Source organism: Culex quinquefasciatus, chromosome 2 (genome assembly GCF_015732765.1).
Source record: "Culex quinquefasciatus strain JHB chromosome 2, VPISU_Cqui_1.0_pri_paternal, whole genome shotgun sequence".
NCBI classification, from domain to species: Eukaryota; Metazoa; Arthropoda; class Insecta; order Diptera; family Culicidae; genus Culex; species Culex quinquefasciatus.
In genome coordinates, this window is record NC_051862.1 from 10,678,443 (window position 1) to 10,702,847 (window position 24,405).

The window sequence follows — 24,405 nt, forward strand, 5'->3', positions numbered from 1 at the left end:
CTGCCGGTCAGTTTCGCGCGCTGTCACCGCAACTGTCAAAATTTATTGTGTTGTTTACCGTTTTGCGTCAGTCGAATAAGTTAAGCCGCTAGTTAAATTCCATTTTTATCCTGCAAATTAAGCCTAATCGCGTCGATTATGTGTGATATCTTGGTGATGAACCTGAACGGCAATCGGAAACGGTTGCGGTCCGACGATGGCGAGGGAGGACATTTGGTTCTGCAGCGCAAGATGTTCATCAACCAGCAGCGGATGGACCAGCAGGACGAGCGAAAGATGAAACAGATTCAGGGTAATTTTCAAGAGAATCTAAATTGTTTTATAAGTTTTAAAATATGGATGGTTTTCAAATTGCAAGATTTGCAATTAACTAAATTTTAATTAAATACAATTTATTTTTATCAAACAAATCTGTTATGACGCTGGTTAGCACCAGCTATTGTTTTCAATATTCACCGAGGGGTCACTCGATGGATCCAAGTACCGAGGTAAAAAATGATTTTTGCAGAACAATGTAAATAGCCCAACGTGGATTTGTAAACAAAAGATAGGCTGTTTGTTGATGAATATAACACATTGGCCCATTTGCATGCTCATTTTTAATGTTAAAATTATGTGACATTCTTCTTAATTTATTAATGCAGTTGTCATTAAAGAAATCAAATCTAGATTGAATTTTCAAACCAACCTATCCGTCATGGGTTTTCTATGCAGATAGGACCTTTTAAAAATTTAATCTAGAAATGCATAATATTTCATTACTGATCAATAAGTTTTTGAATAAACTCTTTGATCAGACAGACTGGTAATTTATTTTTGACCTGTTTTCAATCTTAATATTTTTTAAAATTTCGAAAAATTAAAAAAAGGAACAACTCAAAAAATCTTTAAAAAATCATTTTTAAAAAGTGCATCGCCCTTCTGTATCAAAAATGAAAAATTTGAACTTAATTTTTAAACTAGAGGGGAACAGATATTCATATAACAACAAAACTACCTACAATGTAACAAAAACTCGCTTTCAGACAAAACCATCAACATGCTGTTCATGGGGGCCAAAAACAACCGTCAGCGACCGGCCGTCTGCCAGCGGGAGTGCTTGCGACACGTCCGTCTACTCGGCGCTGGCGAATACGACTTTGACGCTCATAGTGTAAGACACCTTTATCTTCGTTAATTATTTTGACAAAAAAAAAAAAAAAAATGAACCCAAATGATTTTTTTCGGTAGTGTCCCAGCTGGATGGAGAAGAAGCCGGATCGAAAGTGTCGCATCTGCGACCGCCAGTCGGCGGTGCATGCAGAGTGCACCAACTGCAATCTGGAGCTGTGCGAGTACTGTGGCGTGAGCTGCCAGCACTGCCCGGAGAAGATCTGCATGAATTGCGTGAATATTTTGTGAGTTTCCACTACATGGTTTTGTGGTAGTTTTTTTTTGAAACTATTTTTATTTTCAGCAACTGTCAAACCTCGAATGTTCCGTGCTGTGAGCGCTGCAAGATTTTCAATTGACTGATTTTGGATTGGCAACTTAAGTGTTATAAATTATTCTGATAAATTCATTAGTGTTTGTTTTTGCAATATTTTACAATGTGTATTGAATACAATTTTATATGTTAACTCGATAATCTGTAAGTTGTGTTTATTTTTCTTTTGTTTGAAATAATCCCAATACTCTAATGCAAAGACAGAAAAAAGATGGTATTATTCATCAGAGAATGATGACAGATTGGTGAATTTACATCAGTTTCTGATGAATTTTTATCAGGTTCAAATTTTTACACATTTTTTAAGGTAAATTACTCAAATATTTAAGCAATAAAATTTTTAACGTTCCAAATTTTTTTTTCTGTGTGGTTGAAGAAGCTAGGAAGAAACGCGGTCAAGAAAAGTTGCGCATTCTTTTCGTTGCTACCCCAAGAAAAGTTGACAATTTGAGTATGTGTGAGGGTGCGTGTCCTTGAGTATCAAGGAGGAAAAATAAAAAGATAAAAGCATTGAAAATTTAATAAATCAAAACGTCTAAAAACATCAAAATAAATAAATTAAATCAAATCAAATTATTCGCTCTATACCATTGCCTTGGCGTCCTCGGTTGCGAGATTCCTACTCAAAACTAGGTGTCCGAAGGCTTGATTGTTGAGGCAATTGCAAACCTCTTTTTACACCTTAGCTTCCATCCACCCCGGGATCCGAACTGACGACCTTTGGATTGTTAGTCCAACTGCCTACCAGCGACTCCACCGAGAAAGGACCCAGGGAGACAACTCCTACACATGGACTGAGCCAACGACCTAACCTCTAGGTTAGATCGGAGCCAATGTATACTTCGCCGTCCGACGGAAGGCGTGATCAGACAAATCACGTCTCGAAAAATGCCACTGGGACCTTCTGGGATCGAACCCAGGCTGACTGGGTGAGAGGCAACCACGCTTACCCCTACACCACGGGTTCCGGCAAACAAATCAAACAAAAAATTTAAAAACGAATCAAAGATATCTAAAATAATAAATAAATAAAATTTAAAAAAATCCTGAATTCTTAAATTAATAAATTCTCAAATGCTCATGGCTTTAAATTCTTAAATGTTTAATTTCCTTAAAACTTTTTTTTTAGTTTATTAATTCTTAAGTAACTGTTCCTAAATTCATGAGTTCTTAAGTTCTTAAATTCCTAAAATCATAAATTGAGAAGCTTGATAAGCTTAAATTTGTTATATTATTCACACCGATAAAGTTTGTTTTTTTCTGAGACATTGTACGACCTCAAAGAAAGTAAAATAATTCTGGAGTTTTTTTTTGAAAAGGACCAATAAACCAAATTTCCAGTTTTTGCTTTTTGGGTGTTTTTGAAACCGCCTTGAGTCAGGGGTAATAAAAAACACCCAAAATGCAAAAACTGTAAATTTGGTTTATTGGACCTTTAAAAAAAAACTCCAGAATTTTTTTAATCAAAATAAAAAAAAACTTTACTTGGTTGGTGCCTTCCTCGCATATTTTTATCTAAATATCTGAGATCCGGCCTCAGAAAAAAAAATTATTAAAAACTTTAAAGTACTTATAACTTTCGGTGCACGGACTCACATCCCAGTCACACGCACAGACATTTGTTCAGAATTTGATTCTGAGTCGATATGTTTACGTGAAGGTGGGTCTACGAGGTCGAATAAAGAAGTTCATTTTTCGAGTTATGTTATCTTTCCTCATTGAGGAGGAATTGGGTCCTAAAATGAAGCTTAGATTGCTAATATTATTGTTTCCAGCGATATAGCTTATTTTTCTGAGTACAACGACCCTTTGTACGACCACAAAGAGTTTAAAATGGATTTTTAAATCAATATTGAAAAATTAACCTCGCGATCCTTCTTGACAGGAAAGCTCCTACTTGACAGTTCGTTCCAAGGGGACCATAGTTAAAATGAAAAAAAGTGATCAGAAATGGTTTTTAATCGTGTTTTTTACCGTTGTACATAAAAATTGACTTAGGGCTTTAGTACCCAATTCAGAAGGCAAAACCAAAAAAAAAAAAACTCGAGTTCTAGATTATTATTGTGGTTTGGTTGTAAAAAATCAACCATCCACCATCCCCTCGTCCAAAACCTTCAGATCAACTGTGGCCCATCTTCGCGGGCCGCTCTCGCACTGACAGCTGACAGCTGTCCATTTCAAAAACAGATTTGTCAGATTTTCATTCGAACTGTCGTCGCAAGTGAAGTGAAACATCGGGGCAGCCAGCAGCAGCAGCAGGTTCTGCAAAAGGTGTTTTTTTTTCGTAACTGGACTAAACTGGAGAGGAGGAGGGTGATAAAACAGCGATCAACGACGGAATTTCACTGCGGATTTTGATAGTGGATTGCAGCGGGAGGTGGATTGTGGAGTTGGAAGGTGGAATAGCGGAACATTAACGTCGGAACCCGGAGAACGGCACGAAAACAGGTAAGCGGACAGCGGTTGCCTTCCAGCGAAACGGGGCTGACGTCACTTTAATTGCCCCTTGGGTCGTGCCCAGGCTGGGAGGGGGGAGCTGCTGGGGGAGGGCGCGGACACAAACCGTGTATCGGTTGGATGTTTTGCCTTACAAAATACCATCGATTAGTAATAGGTTTCGTCATCGAATCGGTTCGTGCCGCGAAGGTTTTGGCTAGATAAAAGGTGATTGCTCAACGGAGAGAGAGATACCGTAACAGCGATCCATCGTGGTTCCCTCTCCGTTTTGAGGGGGGACATGTCGAGGAAACGCCTATAAACAGACAGTCAGTGCAAACTTGTCTTCTAATCTTGAGTTAATCCAAGCTTAATTAGTAGTAGCAATTCTCGCTGATCTTAATCGATTTCGCATGCCGTCTACCCTCTCTAGTAAGACAAATTTCCCAGTTTCTTCCCCCTTCCGGAACCACATCAAACACACTTCCCTATCGTAGTCCCGGCCCATCCGCCGATAAACAAAGAGTCTCTTTCTGTCTGTACATGTTTTTGACCTTGTCGCAATCGCTTTGCTGTTTGTCGTTGCAGCAGCAGCAGCAGAAGCTTGTTATTATTGCCTCCACTTACTCTGTACTAACTAAACCGCCGTTCACACAAACACAATCACATACAAACTCACTTAGCATGGGCGCTTTAGTAATAATTCGTGGTGCGATACTTGCTCGCAACACGGACTAGAGAGAAGAGTTTGTGGCGGTGATTGCTGCTGGGACAAATTCGCATCCTCTGGAACTGGCCACCGGCGGAAGCCAGTTCGATTCGAGAGCGAGGATGAGTCACACTCAAATTCGTCTTAAGAAAGGGGCGCGATTCTTGGCTTGTCCTGTATGCGCGTTTAGTTGTGTTGAGTTAGTTTGATTGAAAACAACACGGATCCAGACAGGACTGAACTTGTGGAAGACCGGTTCGGATGGATGAATCATCACACGTGCAGTCGCGGCAGTGAGAGGAGATTGTTGCACTCATGATTCTTGGATGATGGTGAATAGTTTTTGTTTCTTTGGAATGACCTTATCTTTTTATTCTAAGGAGAGTTTGTATGAGATTTGTGTTTGGCTCAGTCATATTATTTGCTTATCAACCAATCAAACAATCAAAGTTCGAAATCTTTCTTATTGACCTATTTGACTTGAATTGGGCGCTGGGTCTCGTGGCGTAGGGGTAGCGGCTTCGGCTGCCGATTCCGATGATGCTATGAGACGCGGGTTCGATTCCCGCCTTATCCACTGAGCTTCTCTATCGGATGGTGAAGTAAAACGTCGGTCCCGGTTTCTCCTGTCTCGTCAGAGGACCTGGAGCAGAAATCCCACGTTAGAGGAAGGCCATGCCCCGGGGGCGTAGTGCCAATAGTTTCGTTTGGGCTTATTTTAAAGGAAAATATCCAGATTTTTAAGCGAAAATGGCGTTCGAATGGTGAACGCCCGAAATTTCAAAATCACGCAGTGTTACCAACATTAAGAAAAATGTGTGCAATGGCACTTTTTTTCTAATTTTGGTGCTACTGCGTGGTTTTGACATTTCAGGCGTTCACCATTCGAACGCCATCTTCGCCTAAAAACCTGGATAGGAAAGATATTTTGTAGCATTGAATAACCCAATTTGATAAGCCGCGGTAATCTTATTAAGTCCAGTATAGCAACAATATTTAGCTAAATATTTGACTCATAAACATAAAATCCTTCTATACTTCTGTTATTATAGATGTGAAGAAACGCTAAATAAATTAATATTTCTATACTGAATAACTATTTGTTCAGCAAAAAAGAATGTTTAACTGTTGATTTGTGTCAAATTTAGTATTAACTTATTCAACGCCAAATTACGCTGACCTACAAAAATTGACAAAAATGACAGCGCAGGCTCAACTCAAGAAGAAGCATGATGTTTGGGGTCCCCAGATAAGGTTTTTCTCCAAAGTTTGTACGGAGAATTAGGGCGGTTCTTCGCTGGAATGGAATTTACTAAAACCAAGTGCACCAACTAGTAGAGCAACTTTTTTTTTGAAAATTTCTGTTTAATTTAACTTTTACTAAAAGTTATTCTATTCCTTTTACAAGCACATAAAAAAATTCCAGGTGTATTCTAATCTGACGAGAATGCACTGGGCCACGCCCATTTTTCAATGTTCAGTTCAGGGTGGCCACCTCGGAAAAAAACCGGGAAAACCGGGAAAAACTCGGGAATTCGACTGGGAAAATATTTTGAGTTTATATAATATTTAACTCTTGGCTATGGATGTTTTTTTTTCTGTTGTACATATTCTATGATATTTTTACCTGGCGAATTTGTTTTTTTTAAATATAGCAAATTTTTTGCTCTACAGTAGCGGTTCTCAACCTGGGGTACATGAAACATAGGAGTACCACGAGCGGTCTTAGGGGGTCCGGAAGACAAACCCCGTAATGGCGGACATTTGTCCCAAACAAAATATTAAAAATAAAAATATTTAAATGATAAACCTGTAATTTGCATTCGCTAAGCAATTTTAAAAATTTGACGTAAAATGCACCGTTTTTGAGTTTTTTTTTTCTACGAATATTTGTTTCAAATTTGTAAATTTTGCCAACTATCATTTAAGTATTCAAGACATTAAAAATGTTAGTAAAAATATCTTATGTTTTATGATTTAGATATTGTCAATTCGACCTATCTTTGCTAAAATATTAGTTTTGCATACTATTAAAATTTAAATTTAAAAATCAAGATTTTTCTTTCAAACTGTCACAAAAAATACACTCTTTTAACATATTTTTCGTGGCCTGTATCTCAGCAACAAAAGAATGGATCGAAAATGTTCAAAAATTCAAAAAAAAAATTTAGAGAGAAAATAGAATTATTCTTAATTGAAAAAAGCTACAACTTCTAAAAAGTACTATTAAATAGCGTGTTTAAATCTGAAATTTAAACAGTTCTTGAAAATCTTTTGAATGTATATTTTGAGCAGTTTCAAAAACCTCTGTTTCAAGAACAATTCGTCCGTCATCAGAAATTTACATCAAAATAAAAATTAAAAAAAATATGGGGAAGTTGGTAGAAATGAAATACAGTAGTTATTCGGTAACTGGGCCGTAGCCCAGTTAAAATGCAGACAAACGTCAAAAAATCAAAACAAACCAAAATGACCGAGGGGTTAATGGATGCAAAAATCATATTCCATAAATAAATAAAAAATCTAAACATTTGTTTAATTTCAAGTTACAATTAAAGAAATATGAAAAGTAAGCATTGTAAATAAATTTGGATAACTTTTATTTTTATATTTCATCTGGAAAATATTATGCATCGGTGGTCACCTCGTTATTTTTTGTTCAGCCCAGTTAACGCATTCAATATTACGCCCTTTTAAAATGTTAGTCATGGTTTAAAAATTTTAAAATTATTTTTTTTCGAAAGGATCGGAAAATTTCACAAATGCTTCATATTTTAACATTGAAAATCGGACCATTAGTTGCTGAGATATCGACATTGAAAAATGGTGGGCTGTTTGGGTGGGACTTAGAAAACATCAATTTTCCTGTTTTTAAACCTTTGCATGGCAATATTTCAGCAACTAAGGGTTGTATCAACAATGTTCAAAAATGCAAAATATAGAGAATTTTCTCAGCTCTTCAAAAATATTTTTTCCAAAAGTGGGCAAACATGTGCAGTATTTTTAAAAAATGAAAAACTGCGACTATTTTCAAAAAAGTCACCTAAAATTGGATTTAGTTTGAAAACGGTGCACTTTATCAAAATTTCACTAAAGTACTTTTTGATTGCAAATTTGATTTTAAATCGAAAAATGAAGTGACAAAAAGTTAAATAAAAAATCACCGTGTATAATTTTTATCCAGTGTAGTCCATATCCATGCCTACAACTTTGCCGAAGACACCAAATCGATCTAAAATATCCTTCAAAAGTTATAGATTTTTGAATTTTTATACATCATTTTTGTATGGCCAGCTGCCAAATTTGTATGGAAAATTATATGGACAAACTAATGATGCAAAATGGCTTCTTTGCGCATACCAAAGGCACCAAAAAAGTTTCAGTCGGAATAAAAAATACAAAAATTAAAATTTAAGAAAAAAGACCGATTTCGTAGAGAATTGCTCATAATCGGAATGTAATTAGAGCGGAGGCTTTATGCGGTCATCTAAAATGCACTTAACTTGTATGAAAATTTCTCAGGAATCCAGTAAAGATAACCACTTGCACCGCAAAAATCATCTAGGGTTCATTCAATTCCACTATAAAAGCATTTTTAGCCGTTTTCAAATGTAAGGTCCGATTTTAAAAATCTGAAAATATTTTTATCATTAAGATCAGACAATTTTACATAAGAATGACGATTTGCACTCGATAGTTTGATACATTTATGTTTATAAAAATAAAAAATATATAAAAGGCAGTTTATTCTGCGTTTGAGAAAATAGGCCAAAAACTGATTCTTCATTTTTTTTTATTTAGCTTAATTTCGCTCGGTTTTCTTCAGCCTTCGATTTGAATAGGTATAAATGTCAAGTGGCTCGGCGCGTTTGTTTTTTTTTTATAGCGCATGTAAATTAATGACATGTTTTGGGATTATTTTTCAAGTGAGTGAAAAACTACTGTGCAAAGGAACATGTTGCCGGTAGTTGGAAGTAATTTCATATCTTAAGCGCTTTGAAAACGTTAGCGCAAGTGCAAAGATATTGATGGCGACTTTCGTTAAGCGGTTATGCTCTCATCTTGCGTGTGGATGTGTGTGCAAACAAATTAATTTGATCTTTTTGGCCAGTAAGACCTGGGTGATGAATAGAAAGAATGCGTAACGTGATTTTCGAATGATCCCACTTTGTTTACATCTACAAAGTAGGAGGCTGTTCAAGCACAAGAATGACTTTTTTCTTACTGGCAAATGTGCTGTTTTATAATGAATAGTATTTGTTTCTAGGCAACATAGTTTTTTACTTTTCAAGCATAATAATGTAAAAAGGCCGAAGCCGAAGTGTAAACAAAGAGTCTATCCTGCTCACGTCAGTTTATTGTTACATTAGGAACGAGCAAGCTTGACTCTTTGTTTACACTTCGGCTTCAGCCCTATTACAATGTTTTGCTAGATTTTGTGCTGGAAAATTGTGTGTATTTTTAAGTTTTGATCGGTTAAATAGGTTTTTATTTTTTACGGGTGACGAAGATAAATTCTCTGGCTGATTTTGGAATCTTTTAGCTCTTCCTGGTCCAGCGAAAAAAACATCTCTAATTCTAGCGAAGCTGATCCAACAAACAGAGCAGATTTTTACTAAACCAGTAGGTTTTCAAATGGAATCAAACAATGAAGACAGACTCCGTAAAAAAACTCCCATTCATAATTATAAAAAATGACGGTCTCGCCTTCAACTTTTTTAAGATTTTCACCTCCAGGTTTTAAAAGCCACACATGTTTTATTCTTGCAAAAAAAAAATACAATTGTTAATGATCAATAACAATACTCTCTACTTTTGGCGAACCGTAAATTGGTTCCACTTTGACAGTTCAAAATTGAGGCCGTTTCGCGAACCACTATTCAGCACCCAGAGTAAGACATTTAAAAATTGCTGTTCTTCAAACAATAAAAATGTTATTTTCAAAAATTGTTCGAAGTGGTCTTAGTAGATACAACTCAAGTCGAGTGCCTCGTAGGACCAAATCCATACAGGAAGCTCAAACCAGGTATTTCAGCGCTGCTTACGACGGTGGCCAAGTAGAACACATTGCTGTGAGCACAAACTGTTACAATTAGCACCAGTTAGCGATGCTGTACACTGCAGAAATGATACGTACCTACACACAAATCTTGACGTTACTTTCATTCTTGTCACGTCATAAACTTGTGCTTTGTGAGCTCACACACTCTCCAGCTGGTTGTTGCAAACGGTCTTTGCACCGTCACAACAATGAGAAACCCATCACATTTCTTCTATCAACAATCAAACTACCGTGCTTCTGGGAATAACGAAGAAAATCATGAAATTATCGTTTACTCTTTGATTACTCTTTTGAGAGTTCGGAGGTGATTTTTGTTATCAAAAAATCGTTCGTGAGAAAAGCTTGCTAGATTGCATCGCTTCCAAGTTCTGATGGTGGATTTATAATTGCATTCACCAGAGAACGCAGCCACATTCCACACAGCCTCCGTCACGGAATGCCAACTCATCTCAATCTCGTCACATGGCCGGTCACCATCGTCACTCGACGTGATTAATATTAATATTAGGTTTCGGGGCTCAAGCGGCCGGAACGGCGAATATTAGCTTATTCTGGCGTTTTTAATTAGCTCAAACAGATTATGAAACTGGGTACATTTTGTCCAACGGAACCTATGCAGTTTAGGGAAGAACACACCCTGCCAGCCTCGTCTCATGTGTATTTCATTAGCTGTTAATTATGACCAAACAGCGCGAATCAAAGCACGTTCGTCATTCATCCAGCGAGGATTGGATGGTTTAGAATTGATGGCTATCGTCCTCGTTGAGAAGCTGGGGCTTGTTTTGTGGTCTCCAAATAGACAGAGCTTATAATTTTAGAGCGGCCGACGCCGAACAATGAGCTCTTTTGGTTGGTCGTCGAAACTCGCCGGCCATCATCATCATCAATCAGGAACGAGATCCGCTATCGCTTGGCCACAAGTTTGTGGGTGGTGCGTTTGTTTTCCGGAACGCATTCATCTAAATAAGTCAACATCGATGAATCGAGAATCGAATCGGGAGAGGTGGTGGAAGTGGTCGCTCGTTGGTACAGGATGGATCGATCCTATAATAAACTATGAATAATTGGTAGCATTAATCGGAATCAAAGCGCTGCTCCTCCTGTTGGAGCATGAAATGGAATTTTACAGTAGGGAGAGGCCACATCCGGATGATGCTATCGAACCATGTAAATATCGTGTTTTGTTGTTGTTTGAAGAGATTCTATTACCCGAACCGGACTCGATAGATTTATGAGCTGCCCAGGAATTGGATGATGTTATTATGATTGCAATATCAATAACACCGGAATGCACCTGGGCACTCACACTCGTGCAGGCATTCTTCTTCCACTTGGCAGAGCAGGACTTGACCTGATTTACGTGAGGTTTCGGTTGATTGCATCTAGAGAGGGGAAGATTTATTTCCTTCTGCGAATACAACAGCAACGCCACATGAGAGGAACATCTGCATTTTGCGGAAGCGCCATTTTCAAAGGAGCTAAGATTATTGAGTTATGGGAAACGGTTATTGGTTTGCACATTGTAAATTGATTGAATTAAGTTAGAATGTGCAATTAGGATTTTTGTATTCAGGGTATCTATCTCATTCTTACAGTAGAGCAATTCTCTGAGATTTCGGTAATTCGATTTTTTTTTTTGTATGTTCTAATCCGGCTGAAACTTTTTTGGTGCCTTCGGTATGCCCAAAGAAGCCATTTTGCATCATTAGGTTGTCCATATAATTTCCATACAAATTCGGCAGTTGTCCATACAAAAATGACAAATGAAAATTTAAAAATCTGTATCCTTCAAGGATTTTTTATATTTTTTTTGTCTTCGACAAAGTTGTTGGTATGGATAAGGACTACACTGAAAAAAATGATACACCGTTTAAAAATAGTTTTGCGACCGATCGATCAAAAACAAATCCAAAAGATGCAGATTTTTGAATTTTCATATGTCAATTTTGTATGGACAGCTGCCAAATTTGTATGGAAATTATATGGACAAACTAATGATGCAAAACGGCTTCTTTGGACATACCGAAGGCACCAAAAAAGTGGTTTCAGCCGGATTAAAAAAAAAATTAAAATTAAGATAAAAAGACCGATTTCGAAGAGAATTGCTCAGTTCTGGAACTTCAGATTAAACAAATAAATCAAAGAACCATCCATAAATCACGTGGACAATTTTTTTTTAAATGAAGCGTCCAAAATTAACGTGTTAATTAGTTAGTTTTTCTGAACTATAATTTATTTTATTAACCATTATTAATGATGTTTTGCCTTCCTCACTGAGGTAAGGCTATAATCCTGCTCGAAAATTGAACTTTTGAAAAACAGCTCGTAGACCTATATTCATGTATACCTATCGACTCAGAATCGAAAACTGAACAAATGTCTGTGTGTGTGTATGTGTGTGTGTATGTGTGTGTGTATGTGTGTGTGTGTGTTCAAAATTCTTGCCAAGTTTTCTCAGCACTGGCTGGACCGATTTTGATCAAACCGGTTGCATTCAACTTGGTTTAGGGTCCCATACATCGCTATTAAATTGTTTGAAGTTTCGATAAGTGGTTCAAAAGTTATATATAAATAAGGCTACCAACTGTACGGATTTTTTCCTTACCACACGGATTTTCGACCCTCTTCGAGGATTTTTAACAGGCCGGAATTTTTGTAGGGAATTTCACGTATAATACGGATTTGTACGGAATTTTAACATTTTTTGAACAATGAATTGCTTTTTTGATTTGGTTAAAGCTTTTGTTAATTAGACATTTTAATTTAACTGTGAGTTTGATTTAAAAAGGGAGAGTTTTCCGGTTTTTTTCTCAATTCAATCTTGATTATTAATTTTTTTTCTTTCATATGTTAATAGGACCTTTTAAAAAAACACTCTAGAATTGTTCTTTCAGACATTCCTTACTAAATATATTTATCCATTAAAGATCCAAAGGCTTTCTAAAACTTGAGAAAACGTTTGAACATTTGAATTAACAAATCTAGAGTTTTTTAAAGGTCCTATAAACTGTTGTGTTTCACATGTTATAGGATCTTTTCAATAAAAAAAAACTCTGGAAAAGTGTTCGTGAACACAATGAGAACGATATCATACGTAAAAGCTAACTTGACATTTCGTAAACTTTTAAACGTTTCACAAAAAATGAAGACCATAATGATTTGATTCAAATCACGGTTTATTTTATGAATACGTGCAAGTCATAAGCACTCTGATAGCATTTTGTGAAGTTTGTTAGCTGTAAAAACGACACAGTTTTATATTAGTAATTCTAAAATTTATTAAATTTAATTTATCTAAATAACTCCTTGACAGTTTTTGTTATACATGGTGTCATATCGGCAAAGTGTACGGATTTTTGCTCAGCAAGAGTTGGTAGCCTTATATATAAAAATGTGTTTTCACATTTATCCGGATCTCACTTATGTAAATGAAAACTATGTCCGGATCCATCATCCAACCCATCGTTGGTTAGGTAATCAAAAGACCTTTCCAACGAAATCAAAACATTGAAGATCTGGCAACCCTGTCTCGAGATATGGCCACTTAAGTAATATTTATGTACTTTTTGGAAGCCGGATCTCACTTAAATGTATGTAAACTATGTCCGGATCAACAATCCAACCCATCGTTGGTTAGGTAATCGAAAAACCTTTCTAACGAGCTCACAACATTGTTGATCTGGCAACCTTGTCTCGAGTTATGATTACTGAAGTTATATGTGTGTACGTATTTTTCTGGATCTAAAAAAAAAATAGCTGAAATATGTGTCCAAACCACTCATATTACCCATTGTTGGTAAAAAGTGAGGAAGGCATCAACCACGTAGGTGGATTAAGTTAGTTTTTCAAAATTGCATTCACATAAAAAATAAATTATCCTGCTTTGGTTTCAAAGTTCTTATGAAAAAATATTTAAAATCCAGAGCAACATTTGAAAGGGGCGGAACGACATTGCTCTTACGACCTTTCGTCCCATTTAAACGCGTGTAATGCAAGGCCGTAAGAGCAATGTCGTACCGCCCATTTCAAATGTTGCTCCAGAAATGTATTATGTGTAATTATAGTCTTTAATAGTTTCCAATTAATATTTATTTTAGCAACATTTTTTCTAACTTTTTTGTAATACATCAAAATTCTTTTGACTTCGAAAATGTTTTTTTTTGATAAAAGATTTTTATCCTTGTTCTCGTGGATCAAATTTTCTTTTTGCTCAGGTATTTAAAAACGTGGGTTTTATAGCAACCCCAGATGTTTGGGTATCAAAAGATCGGAAATTTTATGCCCTTTCCGATGCCCCATAGGTTGACTTGTGAATCGTGGACCGGTTCGGATGTCGGCGGTTTTCCCGACGACGTAATTCCGGGTTGGTACGAAATTCCTACGAAAAATCTATTCTATCGATACAAATACCCCCAAAACGGTGTTATACCCACTCTAAAATGTTTATATAGCAATTCTATGGTAATATATTGACATTTAGTTAAATTAAAAGTTTGCAAAATTAAGTTTAAATAAGTTTTATATTGAATTTCCAGAGTTTAATAAACTTTTATACTAAGTAGTTAGTATACTTTATATTCAATCCAAATTATTTTTTTTAATCAATCAAAGATGCTTATTTGGGAGACTAGATTCATGGTGATTTGTCAACAAATAACTTTATTTATGTTAATGTTTCGAAAGGTGTACAAACTTTTTTTGCACCTTTTTTGATTTTTGTGATAGTATTTCTTATATAACTTTTTATAGAAATCATCTTTTCATGAGATTTTGTAGAAAAATATTCGGCATGAGTTTCTGAACAAAACGTAGTACTAGGTTTCTGTCAAACTTTAAATTGTTAACATGTTTCATCACAAAATGTGTATTGTGCCCAAGGGGTGTAAATACTTTTTTTACATACTGTAGTTAAGCATGGCCATAAAAGTTCAAAAATAATTTAAACTTTTTTTTTGCAAAAAATGCGAAAAAAAAAATTCAATTCAATTCAATTTATTTTATTAGTAAATAATCAATTTACAATTCCGTATTTCTTATAACCTAATAAAGTTTTGGAGTTCCTTTCAACTATGATTTAAACTATAATTCATTTTGGGACCATCCATAAACCACGTGGACACTTTAGGGGGTATGGCGATTGTCCACGATCCATACAAAAAAGATTTTTTTTGTATGGACAATTGTCCACGAGGGGGGGGGGGGGGGGTTACAGATTCCCAAAAAAGTGTCCACGTGGTTTATGGATGGTCCCTTTGATGTAATTGGATATTCTAACAATGGATTTGGCAAGAGAAGGAAAAATTAAAAAAAAACCTTCTAGATTTGCTAAGGAAAAAGATAGAAATAGAAAAGCTTAAAACTAAATCACAGTATGTTTTGTCTATTGACGTCGAAAAACTTCGCTGCACAAGGCAGCTTATCCGTTGTAGATGTACTTCATCATCAGCTCACTGAGAGCTTGGAATTGTTCTGCCTTGTTTCGGCAGGCACGAAAGCGCGTGAGCATCTCTCCAGCAAGGGCGAAAAACTCAGGAAGCGTGAAGAGATCATCACCGGTAACATCAGCTTGTCCCGGGGGAGAACCACCCCCAGAAGCGGCTACTCTAGCGTACGAACCTCCCCAACCGGGAGGGAACGCTGGGTTGGTCGATGGAACCGCTCCGCCGCCAGCTGCTGCAGCGGTCGAGCTTGAAGTCTTCGGAGGTTGGCGGGACGCTGGCGCTTTCTTCTTCTTGTCCTGCTCCTCGATGTACTTTTTCCGCGCGGCACAGCCACGGAAATTCGCAAAAAAAAAAAACCATCTCCATTATTTCATTTGGCAAGACGAAGACTTGCCGAATTTTTTGCCAGAATAGAATCTGTTTGTCATAAGACGCATGGAGACTAACGCATAGATTCTCAAATGTGATTGATTAAAACTTCATTGTAAAACAAAATATTGACTTCATTCTGTTTTTTTTGAGTTTATTGACGGCATAAGACTTCAAAAAAGTTTGTATGCAATCTTGTTGTTTACATTTTCGAAATTTATCAACAGAAAAGAAATCCAAGTACAAGTATTTTGAGTATTTTACACCATGATGACATATTTTATTCAAATCATTCATTTCAATGATTTTTTTAAAGAACGATTACAATATTTAAAAAAAGACAGTCTAAATTCATTCAAGAGAAGTTTGTCCACTTTTAAATAAACTTTTAATATTTTCTTAGTTTACCAGTCGAAATCCCAAGTTTTCTCCGGTTCCCGGTGGAACCAAATTCCAAACTTTTTCGCGGGTTTATTTCCCTAGGTAGCCCCATCATGCCTTATATCTGTATATTGTGAGCTTATATCTCAGACAAACAGATGTAAATCTCTGTCCCATCAAAAGCATAATTAAACGGTAATTTTCAGGCAAAGTGAATTTTCACGCTAGACAATTGAAATTTCCAAAACTCCAAATATCATGAACATTTCACGTGGCGTGATTTTTTGTCTTCTAATTTACTTATAAATTTTATATGAAAGATTCAAATTAGTGAATCAATGTTGTTGTTCTGTGTCTGCTCTAACCGAAACCAATAAAAATATTTACGAGTATTTAATAGAAACAATTTTAGAACCATCAACGAATAAACTGAATGATTCCTGTTGAGCTCTCTCAAATTTCCCAAAGCTTTCCACAGAACTCCCTCGCAATGTTTGCACGAGTTTTACCCTGCTCAGCAGCAGAATTTCCACAGAAGTAAACTTTCAGCACCACAGGTTCCACCAAATCTCTCCAGGGTAAGGGGGGTGGCGGCGTGGAAAACCATCGTGTTGAAAACTTTAGTGCTTCGAAAATAGCCACAGGAACCCCCTCCGCCATGGTTGTCGTGTAGTGCCCTCTCTGCATTTCTGCTGATGCTGAGGTTGCTGGTCGTTTTGCAATCTGATGCGCGCTCGAAAGGTAATCTTATCCACGGCTCTGCGTTGTTGATTGAAATTCTGAAGCCCCTGCGGAGGCCGGCAGCAAATTTCGAACCCCGATGGCCACCACCAACGAGCACCGGCGAGAGCTATCCATCATCATCTCTCGGGGGTGCGGTGCCGGATGGCCATGCCACAGACAAGTGAATATGACTTTTTCTTTACAAAAATGTGAAACAAAACTTCACAAGCAGAAAAAAATAGTTTTTTCCAGTTATCTAAGGTTCAATTACGGTTCCAAGCTGGACAAGTTCAGCCATCAACAATCTGTGTTCGTTCAGAGAAGTGGCGAAAGCATATCGCGCTCCCATTTCACGGTAAAGTGAGTTATTCTCGCCAATCGGACGTTCGGTGAAACGCTGAGGTGCAGTTCATCAACTGATTTATCCTTTTCGCTGCGTGTGAGCTGAATTGTGCTGAAGAAGTGTGGGGTGGAGTTCAATGTTCTACGTCAAGTGAAATAGTTTACCAGAATCGTTTACCATGACTTGATTGAGTTGCTTGGGAAGCAGCAACGCAGCAACTGGTTCGAACATGGAATCCAAATTTGCCGCAATGAGTTCACGATAGTTGAATTCAGGGTGGCCACCAGATTTCTTTTATGAAATTCCTAATTTTACTTTCGAGACCAACAGGATTTTTCCGGAAAGTCGCTACCACTCGTTTTTTTTTCAATCCAAAACCAAAAATCCTTAATCATAAGATTTTTTTTTTCTCAGCAAAATAAGCTTTGGCGATGTAAACAGTAATATCAACAATTTTGGCTTATTTTTTAAAGCCCAATAGGCCATCCAACGATAGGTCGCATAATAAATCCGGACATCATTTTAAATTCATTTTACTGTTAAGAAATCTCGATCGTGGATCGAAAAATTACGATTGTAATTTGTAATACCATTATTTTGAATATTTTTTATTTAAATGGAATATAAAAAAATCAAGTTCATTTTTTCACTGTGAAAAAGTTACAAAATAAAAAAATCATAGGCCGATGCAAATATTTAAAAAAGTTTTTGTCCCTCGGCCCTGGCCGTGGTCAAGGGGAGAGGGGGCAAAAAAAAAAATATATAAATTTAAATAACAAGGCATAGTCTTCACATTTAAATGAAAAAAGTGTTTTAAAATGCATTGTACACTAGTTCAGTTGTTTTGCAATCATTAGTTTTCAAAAAATCTAAGATCTAACAAAACATAAATTGTAGCGAAAAAAAGAGCTTGCATCGAAACTTTTCAAAAAATATTAAAATGTTTAATAAACCCAAACATACTAAAAATGATTTTAAACGCAGGAGAATGTATTTTAATTTGATTTCAGCTGGTTGCACTTGAATGTTCATTGAAATTTTGAAGTTTATTGTAAAATTTTTTTTGCCCCCCGATTTTTCGGGCCAATTTTGAAGAGGGGGTGGCAAAAACTTTTAAAAATATTTGTAACAGCCTTAATCGAATTAAAAAACTTGAAAAATTTCAAAATTTTCACAAAAAAAATTAAAAATTTAATAAAAGATCAAAAATTTCAAAAATTTCAAATTTTTTTAAAATTAAAAAAAAAAATGGATAATCAAATCACGAAAAAACAAACAAAATCGTTGATCAATTTTTTTATTGTTGAGCTGAAGTCATTTAATTTTTTTTAATCCAAGATGGCGGCCAATATGGCGGTGACGAAATATTGAAAAATGCATTTCATTATTCAATAGGCAATACACTATTAAAATTTGATTAAAATGGGGTCGCAGAACTTAAATTTGAAGTTTTAAACAAGAAAAAGAACAACACGAAACAAAAATTTGGTTCGTGATTCGATTATCCAAAGTGTTTTTTTTTTATTTTTCGATTACCGTCATCAGGGGTGACATTGGGTCTGGGGGGTGAGATTGGGTCATACAAAAACGCTGAAATTTGTATGACCCAATCTCACCCCCTAGACCCAATGTCATCCCTGATGACGGTATCCAAAGTGTTGATTTTGTGATTTTTTTAAATTTTTTGAATTTCTTGAAATTTTTGAACTGTTTAAATTTTTTGAATCACTGAAAAAAAAAAATTGAATCATTTATATTTTTAAAGTTTTTTAAATTTTTTGAAATTTATAAATTTTTTTTTTTTAAATCATTGAAATTTTTTGATTTTTTGTAATTTTTGTAATTTTTTAAATTTTTGAAATTTTTTAAATCTCGATCGTGAGTCGAGAAATTACGAACGAAATATTACGATCGAATGCAATAATCACCACGTTGCATTTCAAATGAATTAAATGGAAGCCTTTTTGAACGAAATTGTTTCTGTTCTTTACTAATTACATTACGGAAATGACCAAAAAATAGCTGAAAACCAACTCATAGATGCATTTGATCAGTCTTAAAGTTTGAAAAAATTACGTATTTTTTTTTAGAATAAACAATTTTTCACATTTGGCCTGCAAGCTCATGTGTGCTTTAAAAATAGCCCGTCTTTCCGAAATTTTGGGCACCCCAGTTTTTAAACTTTGTTTTCTGACTACCCTATCAAAAGTTATAGCACTTAAGTGTCATTTATACACTTTTTGGAGGCCGGATTTCAGATATTGCGATAGAAATATTGTCTGAATCTTCCATGTGAACTATCGTTGGATAGGTTTTTTATCAGACCTTGCCGATGAGCCAGAAATATTGAAGGTCTGCGAACCCTATCAAATGAAATGAGTAAACACTAAAGTTCTCATCTCTATTGATAGGGTTGACAGATTTGCAATCTTTCGGGCTCATTGAAAAGGAATTTAAATCAAGAAAAACAATTTATATTGGTCAATTTGGATTTGTAAACAAGCAGTCCATTATGCTCACGTCAGCGAATGTTTACATTAAATTTTAACATCAGCAGGAAACTTTCCGAGAAAAAAGTGTCCACGTGGTTTATGGATGACCCGGAAAACTGGAACAAACCCAATCGCTTTTAAATTTTAGAGGGTTTCGGGGGCTCAAATGGAACCGAATAAATTTGAATAAATCTAGTTCAGAGTATACATCAATTACAATTTTGGCTATTTTTGATACTATTTTTCATAATTCAATGTAAATTCATCCAAATAACTGATCCGTTTCTCACTTTCCCATAAACGAAAGTTATGCAAATTATCTATTCCTGGCACGAACGCAGTTCGGTGGCCTCAATAATGACCCTCCTAGTCGCAGCTCGTTCTACATACTCTCGTGGCAGTGTTAGCGTCGTATGGTGCTGTACAATGATATGATACGCCGAGAATTGTCTGAATTGCTAGAGCTGTGACTCTTATCAGCGGCGCGCAACACACACCCACCACAGTTTTATGATTTTACTCTGCCAGCCAGCATCCTCTCTCTTTCACTAAACAGTACGTTTTCTCTACTCGCTTGCAGCATGTCCCGCGTCAAGGTCCTGTACGACTTCCAGGGCGAACCCAACTCGGCCGAGCTGACGATCACCGTCGATGACGTCCTGACCGTGACCAACACCGAGGTCGGCGAAGGCTGGTGGGAGGGCACAAATGCACGCGGCCAGCGCGGACTCTTCCCGGCGGCGTACGTCGAGGTGATGCCGATGGCGCCACCACCGGCGGCCGGTCCTCCGAAGATGCCACCACCTCCGTTGAAGGCGTCCGTTCCGGTGGTTCAGCAGCAGCAGCCGGCGCAAGCACCCAGGTATGACCAGACGGCGGACGATTGGGGGGAACAGCAGGACGGGGAGTGGGACGACGATTGGGACGATGACCAGGACACGTACTCGGAGATTGGTCCGGCCAGTGGCGGCGGCCACCAGGGTCAGGCTAGTAATAATCAGAACGGGAATTTCCAAAGCAGTAACTACTACGCGAACGCGAACCTGCCGGCGGTGCCGGTGCCGAACGACGGGGACGGGATTTCGCTGGCGTCGACGGCCGTTGGTGGGACGAGGCGGGCGACGTCTTCGTCGAAGATATTCTCGTCGAAGGCGGCGGACGCGTATTTGATGGGGCTGAGTGTGCCAGCGGTGTCGGAGTCGGATCGGGTTCAAATTCTGCAGACGGACGCGGGGATCGTGTGGAAGCCGATGCGGGACGGGTACACCGTGACGGTGGACTCGCCCAAGAAGGAGAAGAAGTTCAACGGGTTGAAGAGCTTCATCGCGTACCAGCTGACGCCGTCGTTTAATGGGATTGCCGTGTCTCGGCGGTACAAACACTTTGACTGGCTGCACGAGCAACTGGTGAAGAAGTTTTGTCTCATTCCGGTTCCGCCGTTGCCGGACAAGCAGATCTCCGGACGGTACGACGAAGAGTTTGTCGAGCATCGCCGCGTTCAGCTGCAGGAGTTTGTGGACTGGATGTGCCGCCACCCGGTGTTGTCCACGTGTGGCGTCTGGATGCATTTCCTGACCTGCACCGACGAGAAAAAGTGGAAAACCGGCAAGCGCACGGCGGAGAAAGACCCCCTCGTCGGAACGACCTTCTGCGCGGCAATCTTCCCGCCGGACAAAACGCTGCTCACCTCCCAGGTGGAACCCCAGATCGACACTTGCACCCAGTTCGTGCCTCAAATGACTGGTGGCGTCAAAACCCTGGTCCAGATCTGCGCCGACGAGACGAAGAAGTTCCAAACCCAATGGCGGCAGGACTACCAACGCATCGGCGAAGGCTTCTCCGAGCTGGCCCGCGCCCTCGAGATCGACGAACGACGCCAAACAACCCAGCTCAGCTTGTCCAACTCGGTCGGTCACGCCGCCGGCATCTTCATCGCCATCGGCCAGCTCTTCGCCGACCAGCCCAAACACGATTTCATCCCCCTGGGCGATCGCCTGCACATCTACCGGGGCCTTCTGGGCGGCTATCCGGACGCGCTCGCCGAGTACCGGAACGGCGTCCAGAAGCGGAAAGACTGCGAGAAGTTGACCGCAGAGCAAAAGATGGAAAACAGCCAGCTGGCGGAGGTCAACCGGCGCGTGGACGTGATGTCGTACGCGATGCTGGCGGAGATGGCGCATTTCAGGGCCGAGCGGGACACGCACCTGAAGGACACGATGCGGAACTTTATCGGGGCGCAGATCGAGTTCTACAAGAACATTGTGCGGCGGCTCGAGCAAGCGCAGGGGCACTTTTGAGGGGACTAGAGATGGGGAGCGATGGGGAGTTGGATGCCTTATGTATAAAATTAAGATTTGAAAAGGAAAAGGAAGACTCGGAATTTGACTCACAAGCTTTTGTTTAGGTGTACATTTTTTTTGGACTGAAAGCTTGTTGCTTTTGCGTTTAAAATAATTGGTAAACATTTTGTTGTGTAAAATGTGAATTCGTTGTATCGATTGTGGTTTGCTCTTTGCGAAAACCTCTTAGATTTCTTAAAACGATAGCAAAAATATTGAATAAATACATTAAACTTCAAAACATGCTTTTAGTTTTAAAATTTAAAATCGATTTGATATTTTTGCAACGGTTGGTGAGGGCTAACCACGGTTGATCCCACCAAACACGAACACACAATTCCAATCAAAACACAACATGAACCACATGTTCCACCATCAGAGTGGAAAAATAACTTCAAAAACCCGACAACATCACCACCGGAATTCGTTAGCAAAACTCGCAGGCTGGAAAATTCCTGCGTATTTTTTTATTTTCAAATGCAACTAGTAATAGCAAGAAAAAAAAAAAACAAATGGAACGATTCCACTCTTTCCCCCGGGCCACAAAAGCAAAAACGACCTATTAGTTAAGCTCAAACAAATTCCAAACACGACGACCCCGTTGCACACAATTGATCAAATCAATTACAGCTTAGTGCAACCGTACAAGTGGAGCTTAATTTTTAATCATACACAAATAAATACATTCGAGAACAATCACGCTGGATAATATTGAAAAACTATGTAACAATTAGCTGGGCACGCTGTAAAAAGTGTTGTTGTTTTTTTCAGGCAAGTAAAAAAAAACAAACTTTGTATAATCACGCTCGCATGGCGCACCGCAAAACACTGTGTAAACGTAAACGTAACACATTCATTGTTTAGTGTGGATGCAAAATTTCAAATTATTATTATACTAATAACGTTTTCCCGGTTAGGCAACCCGTTGGGGCACATTAAACATTGATAACCAAAATGACCGCGCGAGAGAGGGAGAGCAAAATGAAGGGGGGAAAAGTCGACTAGTGTTTATATATATATGCTGAATGCGAGAAATTAAACGGGAAAAGTATTAAAAATATATATTTATGGTAACTGTTATAGCGTGTAGCGCACGAGAGAGCGAATAAAGTCGATGCAAGAACACACATTTAATCGTAAAAAAATAGAAACAAACACAAACACAAACTTTTCTATAGCTTGTATTCAAAGAGAAGAGATCAACTGGGATAATTTATATGATAAAGCAACGTAAATAAACTGTAATGTCTCATTCATAACACAAATTGTTTTCATTTCTAAGGCTGCCGAAAAAAATGCTATAATCTTGCAAAATGAGTGCTTCCCTGTATCGATCTTTAGAAAACCTCTTCGTACTAATTCTACAGTTCCATTGATTGCGTTATCTAACTGGATGATTTTCTCTTTTTGCTTTGTCGTTTCCCGGGCAGACGGTAATAACAAAATTAATAATATTTCAATAACAAATCCTGTTAAAATAACAAAAAGAGTTACAGTCGACTCTCTGGTTGTCAATATCCAAGGGACCGTCGAGGAAGAGAAGCATCAGTTTACAGAACGATGCAAAATGATGACTCGATTGAAATTTATTTTTTCTTGATAACCAGCTATAGGAGAGAATCATGGCAACGTCCAGCAAACAAAAACAAACAAATGTCAAACACCCTTCAAAGCTTCGTTTCTCTACGAAAAATGTCTATGCATGCCATGAGAAAGTGTAATTATTGACAACCGCAATGATTTTCTAAAGCAAAAAGAATCCAAGGGACCGTCGAGGAAGAGATCCTTCAAGCAAAAGAAAATATTGAGGAATGAAGAGAATCAAAGTATGCAGTTTAAAGGGACTGAAGAATTCATCGGTACATGGAGCAATATTGATATCGAGAAGATCGACAGCCAGAGAGTCGACTGTATTATTTTATCCTGAACTTCAACTTCAATAAGAAAAAATAATAACAGTTTCTGATTAAATAACAAGATTGGTATTGAAGTGATATTCGCAATTTTCAATGTAAGAACGGGCCTTGACCGATCTTATGCACCAGGTTCCCGACGAACACGCACTGCCCTTACACCTACATCTCACCCTTGCTCTGAGTCAGTACGAGCAACACGCTAGAACACGCTTTGAGTGTTCGTGCCAGACATGCACACCTTCTTTTCCGGTTACGCATTTTAACTCGGCCGGGGGTGGTACATTAAGTAGGGTTTGATGTAAGTATAAACGCCTTACCATTTATAGTGTGCCTATCAACTTTCATTAAAGCAAAAACTGTTTTATTTTTATTTTGAATTCAAAAACTTATTGTTATTTACTGTGTATTGTTTTCTCCTGAAATCTTCCCTATTGTTGAGTCGTGTTTATCTGTTGCTATTTCTTTTGTCACGGTGTTTTGTTACAATATTTGGGTCCTAAGCATTTTAAAAAAGTTTTTCAAAAGTACAACAGTAATATTTGTGTTAATCCTTTAATCATTCCATAAATTGAGTAAGGGCTCGAACCTCACTTGCTTAAGAAAAAGGGGAAGTTTCAAAACAATGGACAGTGAAGGAAATATACTATGTAAAGAATCAATAATAAAAGAAAGATAGTAATTTATGAAGTAGATAAAGAAATTACCAAT

The 24,405-nt window shown here is 37.8% G+C and overlaps 2 protein-coding genes across 2 annotated transcripts; both read left to right on the forward strand.

Annotated features, from left to right (window-relative positions):
- The first annotated feature begins 34 nt into the window (after positions 1–34).
- Positions 35–1,627, forward strand: LOC6042351. The gene is made up of 4 exons (XM_001851426.2): positions 35–292; positions 1,026–1,153; positions 1,231–1,397; positions 1,457–1,627. Exons 1-4 carry the CDS (start codon positions 139–141, stop codon positions 1,509–1,511), a joined length of 504 nt encoding a protein of 167 aa, XP_001851478.1. The 5' UTR covers positions 35–138; the 3' UTR covers positions 1,512–1,627.
- Positions 1,628–3,683: 2,056 nt separating this feature from the next.
- LOC6042350 (sorting nexin lst-4) lies at positions 3,684–23,040 on the forward strand. Its single transcript, XM_038254920.1, has 2 exons — positions 3,684–3,934; positions 20,023–23,040. Exon 2 carries the CDS (start codon positions 20,024–20,026, stop codon positions 21,737–21,739), a length of 1,716 nt encoding a protein of 571 aa, XP_038110848.1. The 5' UTR covers positions 3,684–3,934; position 20,023; the 3' UTR covers positions 21,740–23,040.
- Positions 23,041–24,405: the final 1,365 nt, after the last annotated feature.